Source organism: Myotis yumanensis, unplaced genomic scaffold (assembly GCF_028538775.1).
Source record: "Myotis yumanensis isolate MYYU_CA2020_CCGP unplaced genomic scaffold, mMyoYum1.0.hap1 SCAF_17, whole genome shotgun sequence".
Classification (NCBI taxonomy): domain Eukaryota; kingdom Metazoa; phylum Chordata; class Mammalia; order Chiroptera; family Vespertilionidae; genus Myotis; species Myotis yumanensis.
Genome location: NW_027223768.1, coordinates 15485897 through 15497272, shown reverse-complemented (window position 1 = coordinate 15497272; position 11376 = coordinate 15485897). Strand labels below are relative to the sequence as shown.

At 42.3% G+C, this 11376-nt stretch overlaps 1 protein-coding gene across 3 annotated transcripts; it reads left to right on the top strand.

Moving 5' to 3' along the window:
• Positions 1-342: 342 nt before the first annotated feature.
• RIT1 (Ras like without CAAX 1) lies at positions 343-11103 on the top strand. 3 transcript variants are annotated; one of them, XM_070396735.1, is made up of 6 exons: positions 343-459; positions 1050-1189; positions 1352-1408; positions 4263-4336; positions 4562-4753; positions 6039-11103. In XM_070396735.1, the coding sequence occupies exons 2-6, from the start codon at positions 1087-1089 to the stop codon at positions 6267-6269; spliced, it is 657 nt and encodes a 218-aa protein (XP_070252836.1). In that variant the 5' UTR covers positions 343-459; positions 1050-1086; the 3' UTR covers positions 6270-11103. The 3 variants fall into 3 exon arrangements, with proteins under 3 accessions (XP_070252836.1, XP_070252838.1, XP_070252839.1); XM_070396738.1 differs by lacking the exon at positions 343-459 and adding an exon at positions 475-647; XM_070396737.1 differs by lacking the exon at positions 1352-1408.
• Positions 11104-11376: the final 273 nt, after the last annotated feature.

Here is an 11376-nt window from a genome sequence, read left to right as displayed (position 1 = left end):
ACTTGGTGGGTCCCATTTCCTGTTAACCCTGACATTTGGCCGAATTAGTTTATCACAAGCTGCAGACAACCCTGAGTACTTTCCTTATCACATCCTCTATCTTTTTCTTTCTGAAATACGTTTTGATTGATTTTAGAGAGAAACATCTATGAGAACCATCAGTGGGCTGCCTCCTGCATGCCGTCCTCCTTTCTGACTTGTGTAAATAGTGATTTTAGCACATTTGTCTGCTTGGCGTGTGATGCTCTACCCCAGGGCCTTCGGTGGCGAGTGGCAGGAACTGAGGCCCGGCGGCCGGAGGGGCGGGGCTGCTACGTCACGGCGCCGTCCGCGCCGCTGGCGCCATCTTCCCGGCGGCGGGAGGGGTCACGGGTCAGTGCCGGAGCGTCGCTGCGAGTGCAGGACCGCAGGACCGCAGGACCGAGGGCGCTCACCTACCGCGGTCCTCGCCACCGGAAGGTACAGCGGCCGGGTTCCTCGCGGCGGAGGGGCGGGGGCCCCGGCGGCCGAGCAGCTCTGCCTCCGGTCCCCGAACCTCGACTTCAGCGCCCGGCGCCTCCTCCCTGCTGCGCGGGTCTCAGTCTGAAGAGAGTCTCACTTCCTTTGTGCCTCGTCTTTTCCTTTTGGAAAACTGTCTTGTGTCACGGGTGGGTCCTGGAGGGAAGGTGAGGGGGGGTGTCCCAATGGGAACCGTCCGGGTGGGAAGGTGCGGAGGGGGTGTCCTAGGCCCCGGGACACTCCGCGGGGGGCGGGGGGCGGGGGGCGGGCCCGAGCCCGGGCAGGCCGGCGCCGCCATGGACTGTTGTCCGAGGTCGCCGTCCTGGGCGAAGTGCTTTCCTCCTTCGGCCCCGGCTGCTTCGGCTCAGCGTCAGCGTCGCCGGGACCGAAGGGTCCCGGTTCGATTCCCGTCCAAGGCCCGTCCGGGGCAACCGATGGCCGTGTCTCTCCTTCCGGAGTTCCCGTCCCTCCCCGCCCTTCCACGCTCCCTGAAACCAATGGGAAATGTCACGGGAGGATGCCGGCATCTCTCCCCGCTGCTTTGTCTGCAGGTGCCTTTCCGTGGCGGCCGGGGTCTCGGCGAGGACGATGGAGCCCGGAGCGCGCCCGGCCGGGAGCTGCGGTGGCGCCGCCGGGCTCTCCCGGGAGTACAAGCTCGTGATGCTGGGCGCCGGCGGCGTGGGGAAGAGCGGTAGGTGCATTCCCTCCCCCGTGGTGGGAAGCGAGGGGGGGACATTTCTTAAAACACGGGCCCTCCGCGCGAACCCGATGGGAGCCGGGCTGTCAGGCCGGCGGCGCTCAGATTCTCTGTGGCCGGTCACCCGGTGTGAGTTCTATCTTTCTTCTTTCGAAGCCATGACCATGCAGTTCATCAGCCACCGGTTCCCGGAAGATCATGACCCCACCATCGGTAAGTCGGACTGCCCCGCAGGTGTCTACAGAACCCATGCAAACGCCTTGGTGTCCGGCTTTAAAACAGTGTTTTAACTATAGTTTGAGCCTCTTTTGGTGTCTAATTCAGACTGATTTAAGAAGAGGATCAGAGCAGTGGGTGAGCAGATGCATTTTTCTTTTCCTCGTTTAACTCTGTTTGGATATAAGCCATTGTGAGGCTCTGTCTTTTATTGGACGTGAATGGGACACTTTCTTTGTCCTGTTTTTATGGCGCTACTGCATTGCTGGATTAAAGGAAAAGTTTAAAGGCCACTTAACAGAAACCTTTTGCTGTCAGTTCTCTAAGGGTCTGACTTGAGGCTGACTCTCTAACTATGAGTCAGCTGGTTTGAACTTCCACAAAAGGAAGCAGAAAAACAAGTAGAGCCAGCCTGCCGAACGCTTACAGGCTCTCCAGGGCCTGGACTTCCACTCGCAAGCTCCTCACTTACTTCCTTGTAGCTCAAGTTCACTAAACAGTAAGGTCTTCCTTCGTGCCTTTTGTAATCCTTAATGCTCTATTGGCAAAATGCTCTTAGAATAAAAAGTAACTATTTCACCTTTTAAAAAGATTTGCCTTTCTCTACAAAGACTAAGAATATTACTGTTATTCATAAGCCATAAGGAGACAGATTGGACCTAAGGGTTATATCTCAGGATGAAAGGGGCCAGGGTAGGGGAGAGCACAGGTCTGCCCTGCTGCTCGTGTTTTCAGGATGTGACACTTAGTCATGGTCCTGGGTCTCCAGGAAGGATTTCGATTGAGTCAGGCCTCTCCACAAAGCCACCGAGTGTCTGTGCTAACCCAGCTTTGGATGTGGTCATTTCGTATAGTAGGTAACTGTTGTGGGTGAGGGAAATGGAAACAGTGCTTGCTTTTCCGTGTACTGTATTAAAGTTAGAACATTGTTCAGAGGTTCAAACTCTGGTGGAAATTCTAGGAATAAAACCAAGTTAGGGATTAGGGTAATTAGAATTCCAAAAGAATTCCCCCCATTGATTGTTCTTTTTTTCAATCAGAGACTTTCTTTTTTTTTTTTATATATTTTATTGATTTTTTACAGAGAGGAAGGGAGAGGGGTAGAGAGCTAGAAACATCGATGAGAGAGAAACATCGATCAGCTGCCTCCTGCACACCTCCTACTGGGGATGTGCCCTCAACCAAGGTACATGCCCTTGACCAGAATCGAACCTGGGACCCTTCAGTCCGCAGGCCAACGCTCTATCCACTGAGCCAAACTGGTTAGGGCAATCAGAGACTTTCTTGACAATATTAACTGATTCACCAGTAAATACGATGTCACTTGAGTTCCTATTATGTCCCAGCAATGTAGTAGGCCCTGGGAGGAGAGAGGGTAAGCAAAAAGATATGGTGTCTGTTCCCACTGAGTTTATAATTTAGTACATTTTGTTTTGAACGGTGGCTGCTAGTAACTAGTACACATATTAAGTATGTGTGTGTGCACCCATATGCATGTGTAATTAAAATTCATGGAACTGTACTTACCTCACTATATGTGGTACAGTCTGGTATTTTCTTTTTTATTTAAGGTTTCTGCTGGTTTATTTTAATGTTGGTCCCAACTCATTAAATTCATTCGTAATTCACTAATCCTAATGGATCATGTCCTGTAGTTTGAGAAATATTGATTTAGTCGGCTCTTCACTTTTGAGGAAGAGTCAGAAGCAGGGGTTCAAGAAAAAATTTTGATAAGAAAATACATCGGGATATAAGCAACAATTGTTTGAATGGTGAACATATTAAGTATTTTTTCTCTCTTTTTAAATTTCCTGTATTTTCCAAGGTTACTGCAGTAATATGCATAAAAAAATTGGCTGCCCTGCCCGGCTTGGGTCAGTGGATAGAGCGTCAGCCTGTGGATTGAAGGGTCCCAGGTTCGATTCCGGCCAAGGGCACATGCCTGGGTTTCAGGCTTGATCCCCCGTGGGGGGCGTGCAGGAGGCAGCCAGTCAATGATTCTCTCTCATCATTGATGTTTAAAAAAAAACAATTTGCTTCCATAAAGGAGAAATCAGTGACACTGGATTATTTAGAATTTTTTCTCTTTTCTATAGTATTAAAATGAGGAGGAACTATAGTATATTGCTTTTGAGTCAAGCCAGCCCTGGGTTTTAATTCTGGCTATATCATTAATTAATGTTTAATGTAGGGAGATTTAATTTTTAGAGTTTAACTTTTTAAATCTGTAAAATGGAGATAATACCTTGTTGGATTATTATAGAATGAGTTAATGTATATAAATTACTTAATGTAATGCCTGCATTTGATAAGTGGTAAAGTTACTTTTTGGCCTAATATTTTTTTAAAATGATCTCACAATCCGTTTTAACTTAGAATTGTAGATGAGATCTTATAAACTTAAGCTATGAATAAACTTACATCACTGCTTAAGTGAAAAAATAAATTTAGTTGAAGACCCACTTTATGAATCTCAATAGACTTAGCATACTGCCAGAGAAAATGTGGACACTTAAAGAACTTACGTAATCTGCTTTTCCATAAGATGGATTTTTTTTTTTTTTAAACATATTTTATTGAATTTTTTACAGAGAAGAAGGGAGAGGGATAGAGAGCCAGAAACATCGATGAGAGAGATCGATCAGCTGCCTCCTGCACGCCCCCCAGTGGGGATGTGCCCGCAACCAAGGTACATGCCCTTGACCGGAATCGAACCTGGGACCCTTGAGTCCGCAGGCCGACGCTCTATCCACTGAGCCAAACCGGTTTGGCTCCATAAGATGGATTTTAAAGTTGGGTTGCATATTCCTGTGTTTATGGGGTCACAGTACACCTTTCTTCCTTTCTGTAGAAGATGCTTATAAAATCCGGATCCGTATTGATGATGAGCCTGCCAATCTGGATATTTTGGATACAGCTGGACAGGTATCTAATCCCAGAATGCTATGAATAAGACATTTTCACTCTGGTTAAAGGAGGGGGGAAGGCTTATGCAGAGAATATCACTAGTTCATGTCTTTTAATTTTTCATGCACTCTCACTCAGGATAGCAGGTAATGGATATATCTCTTCCTTAATCTGAAATGAATAGCTAATATATATGTGGTTCTAGGTTGCATCATTACATTAATGACCCTTGTTTCCCTCTAGGCAGAGTTTACAGCCATGCGAGATCAGTATATGAGGGCAGGAGAAGGGTTTATCATCTGTTACTCTATCACCGATCGTCGAAGTTTTCACGAAGTTCGGGAGTTTAAACAGCTTATTTATCGAGTTCGACGTACTGATGATACACCTGTGGTTCTTGTAGGAAACAAGTCTGATCTAAAGCAGCTAAGACAGGTGAGGACGGAGTTGAAAATGTCTGAAACCTAATGGGATTAGTCATTTTTGTTTTTCTGTTTACAGATTCCTCTGTCTGAAAGTAAAAATTAAAAATTAGCTTCTCCCTAACCTTGAAAATTTCCTGTTATATAATAATTTGCTATCATTTGGGATCAAAATCTGGATTTCAGGAATCAGTTTACAGGACAAAATCCACAGGATAGTAATCAGATGGCATAGAATATGTATTAAATGAAGGATCGTGGAATGTTCAATTCCTAAAACATCAGAAATGTTTATGTTGCATCAGAAGAAACTAAAATTAGACTTGAAGATATACTTCCCGGTGGTGAGGATTATGAGCCCTGGAAGGGGAAAATAAGAGAAATTGTAGGGGATTTTAGAATAAGCCATACCTTTCAAGTTAGCAATGATGTTTAACATTTTGCTGTTCAGTGTAGAGTTTCTGAAGGTGTAGTGAAATGGTCACACTCATGGCTACTACTGGAAACAATGAATGGTACAAATTGTTGGAAGTACTAGTAATTTGACTTTGAAAAATTTATTCAGAGATTTGTATGTAAAATGTTTATTGCCAGGCTATTTATGGTAGCCAAAAATTAGAAAAAGCCTAAATACCCAAAAGTAGGAGAAATTATGGTATATCCATAATTGAGTATATCAATTTTTGGTTCCTTACAGTTTTCAGTATTGTAGTTTAAATATACATCTGTTTGCCTCATGTTTTACATCCATAAAATGAAAAGTATGAAGAAAATGCAGATTGCACTTTTGATATGTATAACTGTTGCCTGTTGCAAAGGGTTATCTTTATTTTTATTTATTTATTTATTTTTTAATATATTCTATTGATTTTTTACAGAGAGGAAGGGAGAGAGAGATAGAGAGTTAGAAACATCGATGAGAGAGAAACATCGACCAGCTGCCTCCTGCACATTTCCTACTGGGGATGTGCCCGCAACCCAGGCACATGCCCTTGACCGGAATCGAATCTGGGACCCCCCAGTCCGCAGGCCGACGCTCTATCCACTGAGCCAAACCGGCTTCGGCACAAAGGGTTATCTTTAAAATAGAGTAGAAATAGATTCACATAATTTGAAGGCAGAAGGAATCAGAACTCATGTAATTTAGCCTCCCAACATTACAAAAATCACTGCACTCTGCTTGAATACCTCCAGAGTTGAGAAGCTCTCTTCCTGTTAAGGTAGCTCCTTCATTTGGGGTAGATATAATTGTTTTCCACTTGTACTACTACACATTTTCTCTGTTTACATTTTTAAAGGTCACTAAAGAAGAAGGATTGGCTTTGGCCCGAGAATTCAGCTGTCCCTTTTTTGAGACATCTGCTGCATACCGCTACTACATTGATGATGTATTCCATGCCCTTGTCCGGGAGATACGTAGGAAAGAAAAGGAGGCAGTACTGGCCATGGAGAAAAAATCGAAACCCAAAAACAGTGTATGGAAGAGGCTAAAATCGCCATTCCGGAAGAAGAAAGATTCAGTAACTTGAAGTTGTGAAGTGTTTACGTGTGAACTGCAGTGCTTAATCAAAGCAGTCCAGTAACCTGCATTAGTGAGCATGGTGCTTGCTCTCTCTCCTGTTATGACCGTTATTTTTAAAGTAACTGATGAAGGGGACATGCCTACTAGGAGTTTTCAATGATGTGGTATTTAATATATTGTCTGTTAGCTAATTCTGATTTATTAACCCAGTGGAGCACTTTCTGCTTTTAAATTGTCACATTAGAATTTGATCTCCCATAGTTTTGGGTTCTGTTGCTGATTAATGAATTAATGTAAATTGTTTATATCCAGGGGAATATGTATACCATGTGTTGGACTAAGCTCATAAGAGGAATTTTTTGCCATGCACTACTCCACATTATCTTTTCACTTCAATTTCCTGGGACTGTCCCAGAGAAGGACCTCCGTCTTTTCTATTCACACTGTGCTTCCCGGAAACAGAACAAAAATCTTATAGGGAAACCAGTGCTAAAGAGACCGGTGCTGAAGTTAAGCAAATAGCTGTGGAACTGACTCCTGTTGCAGATCATGGAGTGATGAGATTTGGGGAAGTAGGCCATATATTTACAGGAACTTGGCTAGAAAAACAGTTGGGTCAGAACAGTGTTCCCAGTATGCACCTGGCTTTTCTAAGAAATGTACTAGGAAGGGTGAGAACAAACAGAAGCATGTAAAATGTAATGAAGGGTTCTCCTATGAGCTTCTTTTACTCTTTGTTTCAGGGTTTGGACTTTTCTTTACCTTCAAAGGTAAACACTTAGGGAACCATTACTGGATTCCAAACTCATTTAATTTAAATCCTTAGTTGGGACAGCCATTGCCTTGTAGAGGTTTATTTTGCCCCCAGAGATGCTTATCCCTTAGCATCCCTGTGCTCTTTATTTTTTTTTTCTTGTGGCACGTTTATTTATCTTAAAAGCTGTATTTTGTGTTACTGTTTTCCTGAAACACACAGTGTGGTAGACATAGCTACATTCAGTGCCTTTAGAGATAAAAGAATCGCATGGGAGAAATGGTTTACTCGGTTCTCATTTGTTAGCGTTTGCTGAACATCCAGGGCCTAGAGAGCAGTGACCACGGACATTCTATTTTGCATGTCAGCCTTGTTTTTATGTGTGAAATGGTATGTTCCTCAGTACCTGGACCAGATTGTAAGTACACCGAGGAGATCTGTGGTCAAGATCAATGGTCTTCAAACTTTGTTGTTGTTGTTTTGTTACTTAGATTCCACATATGAGTGCAATCATGTGATACTTGTCTTTCTCTGACTGACTTATTTCACTTATGGAGAGTATGATACTCTCCAGGTCCCTCCATGCTGTCTGAAAGGACAAGAGATTCTTCTTTCTTACTGTTGCATAGTATTCCATGGTATAAATGTACTATAGCTTTTTTATCCACTCCTCTACTGATGGGCACTTGGGCTGTTTCCAGATCTTAGGTATTTGTAAATTGGGCTGTTTCCAGATCTTAGCTATTGTGAATTGAACATAGGGGTGCATACATTCTTTCTGATTGGTGCTTCAGGTTTCTTAGGATATATTCCTAGAAGTGTGATCACTGTGTTAAATGGCAGTTCCATATTTAACTTTTTGAGGAAACTCCATATTGTTTTCCTTAATGGTTACACCAGTCTGCATTCCCACCAGCAGTAAATGAGGGTTCCCTTTTCTCTACATCCTCGCCAGTACTTATCACTTGTTGATTTGTTGATGATAGCCATTCTGACAGGCGTGAAATGGTACCTCATTGTCATTTTGATTTGCATTCAGATGAGTAGTGACTTTGAGCATTTTTTCATATGTCTCTTGGCCATCTGTATGTCCTCTTTGGAGAAGTGTCTATTTAGATTCTTTGCCCATTTTTTAATTGGATTGTTTGTCTTCCTTTTGTTAAGTTGTATGAGTTCCTTATATATTTTGGATATTAACCCTTTATCAGATGTATCATTGCCAAATATGTTCTCCCATACAGTGGGCTCCCTTTTCGTTTTGTTGATGGTTTCTCTTGCTGTGCAGAAGCTTTTTATTTTGATATAGTCCCATTTGTTTATTTTGCCCTTAGTTTCCTTTGCCCTAGGAGCTGTATCTGTAAACCTATTGCCATGAGAGATGTCTGAGATTTTGCCGCCTGTGGTTTCTTCTAGGATTTTTATGGTTTCACGACTTACATTTAAGTCTTTTATCCATTTTGAGTTTATTCTTGTGTATGGTGTAAGTTGGTGGTCTAGTTTCATTTTTTTGCATGGATCTGTCCAGTTTTCCCAACACCATTTATTGAAGAGACTGTCTTGACTCCATTGTATGCTCTTGCCTCCTTTGTCAAATATGGAGTATAATGGCTTGGGTCGATTTCTGGGGTCTCTGTTCTGTTCCATTGATCTATATGCCTGTTCTTGTGCCATTACCAGGCTGTTCTGATTATGGTGGCTTTGTAGTATAACTTGAAATCTGCTATTGTGATTCCTCCACCTTTATTTTTCTTTCTCGAAATTGTTGCGGCTATTTGGGGTCTTTTTTGATTCCATATAAATTTTTGGAGTATTTGTTCTAGCTCTGTGAAATATGCCGTTGGTATTTTAATAGAGATTGCATTGAATCTGTAGATTACCTTACCTTGCATATTCCCTGTGCTCTTTAGAAGAGCTAGGCCTGGCAAAATGTTGTTAGGCCCTTTGTCAGACTGACTGCATTTTCCATACAGAGAAGAGACCTCAGGAGTTTGAGTAAAATTGTGTATGTGCCTCCTTGACACTGACAATCACTAGACTCGGTGCTCTGAGAAAGCCTGTGGTATTTATGTTTAACGAGCCAGTCTTGAAGCTTTAAAATTCCCATACGTTGAGTTTCTTATTGAAGATTTCTTTACAAGGACTTTGCAAAGTTCACCTCACAGTTTCTGAGCCTTGACAAAGCTTAGCATAAGAGAATACCACTTTGATAATCTATTGTCCTGGGAAGAAACAGCTTTAAATGTTGGTGGAATTCTCTCTTAGAATCAGGATTGTTTTGATATCTGAACTGGTTATGTGTGAAGATTAAGTGCATAAATGCTAAGTAATGTGGCATATGTTGAACATTACATATCACTGAAGCAGTGTTCTTGTCCACTTCAACCCCTAAGAACAGGACTTTGTGTAGTGCCTCTTAAAAAGCACATAGCTCAACTTACTGTGTCCTTTTTATTTGCAGGCAGAAGGACAGGGTTGTATTTTTCCTTATAATCAATGCTGTATGTTCCAAGTTGAAAGAAAAATAATAGTTGTAACTTTTTGAGCTGAGTAGTGGTTCCTTTTGAAACTCCTGGAAATGTTTTTGCTACCAAATAAGTATGTTTTATGGTACTGAAGCCATTCAAAAGTAAAAGGCCCAGAATTCAAATTTTGCAGGACAATCTTACAGGAACCATAGACTGGTTCATGGAGAGGCATGAAGGTAGAAAATAAATGCAGTACAATTCTGTTTTAATAGTATTTCACTATATTTAAACCAGCCTAGAGCCTTTTAGGTTGAATGCCTTAGCACTCATTACTAATGACCTAGGGGAAATGTTATGAGCATCAACCAAGAAGTGGACAGCTAGCTATATAATTATTTGGGATAGACAAGGTAGCAGAGAACATTGCCAGAAAGAAAAATATGTAATACAGGAGGGAATTTGAGTTGTATATAAGAAAAATAACAAATTAGTGTTTTTAAGACTATCATGGCCAGGGCTTTCCCTTTCAGGAGCACGCCCACGCCTTTCTTCCCTCTCAGGTGTGCCTCTTGTAAACTCTAACCGTCCCTATGAGACTTGCAACCAGAGGAGCAATGGGCAGCTGCAGCTCATCCCGGGCTAATCCCCAAACCTGTCTCCAAAGCCCCCTTTTCTCTGACTTTTCAGTAAGTCAACAGCAGCTCCTTCTTGGCTCACTTCGGTCACTGACTTTTACCTCCCAGTGAGCCAGCAGCAGCTTTGCCTAGGCTCTCCTGTTGCTGCTTCTCCCCCAACCCCTTCCTTGTTTCACTGTCCCCAGCTTTAATAAATGTCCTCTCAAAATAAAAATCAAAAAAGACTATCACTGTTATATATTTGATTGTTGGATTAATTAGCCCATCAATTAGTATTGAGAATTCTCTTCATGGTGCTAGTTTGAAGGATATATTTATAGTGCATGTCATTTATAAGCTCTAAGTAGTCAGCTTTATCCAATTTGAGGGCATTTAAAATCAATTACTGCCTGGAACTTGGAAGAGAGAAAAATTCAGGGACAAGTTGAAAAGCACTGGAAGTATTCATGCCCTACTAGATTGGTAAGTTACAAAATTTAGAAGCTAGTGTCTAGAATTAACTAACTGTATAATTCAGAAAGGGAAATATGTTTTAACTTCATGATATATTAGCAAGAATTGGTCTGTGATGTTTGGGGAGGCAAAGGGAGAGAGATTTTTCACTTACGCTCTTGTATATGAAGACAGTTTGACAATACAAAACTTGTAAACAACTTGTTGGGCTTTTACTTTACTTACCTATATGTGGGTAGAAATGTTTGGAATCATTGCAGTGTGTCATTTTAAGAAAAGTTAAATGCCATGAGATTTTGCATTCTGGAAAACATGGATTACAAGAAATTTTAGTGCTCACCATGCACAGAACACCTGTGTCAAGTGCTAGGGAACATGCCATGGAATGCTCCTTCATTCACATTACCTCTGGGTGGGGAGAAAGGAAACACAGAGAAAATGATAGCTCCTTTGCCACCTGATCAAAGGTAAAGTTGTTTCAAGTATGTGTACTAAATATGAGAAAACAAGGAATAAAGTTTTATGTGCTCATTGCTTTTATCTTCACTTCTCTAAATGGGCATCCGTCCGTGATGGTAGAGAGGACTTAGTTTGGACTTAAAGGGGGGATGTATTGAGATGGGTAAGGAAGACACGGCATTCCATTTCCCAAAGTAAGGTCTGCTGGGAAAGGCAATGGAATTAAAGTCCAGGGGGTGGACTTCCTCTGTGCACACCAAGCACTGTTTTAAGAGCTGTGAGTCTCCCGCCACCATTTTAAATCCAGCTCCATACAGCGCTTCCTGGCACCGACCCTAACCGCGCACC

Excerpts from the sequence above, each read along its gene's own strand:
- RIT1 (XM_070396735.1), top strand. The coding sequence starts at position 1,087 with ATGGAGCCCGGAGCGCGCCCGGCCGGGAGCTGCGGTGGCGCCGCCGGG. Across the intron at positions 1,409-4,262 it reads AGATCATGACCCCACCATCG|AAGATGCTTATAAAATCCGG; the intron begins GTAAGTCGGACT and ends TCCTTTCTGTAG. Across the intron at positions 4,754-6,038 it reads ATCTAAAGCAGCTAAGACAG|GTCACTAAAGAAGAAGGATT; the intron begins GTGAGGACGGAG and ends ACATTTTTAAAG.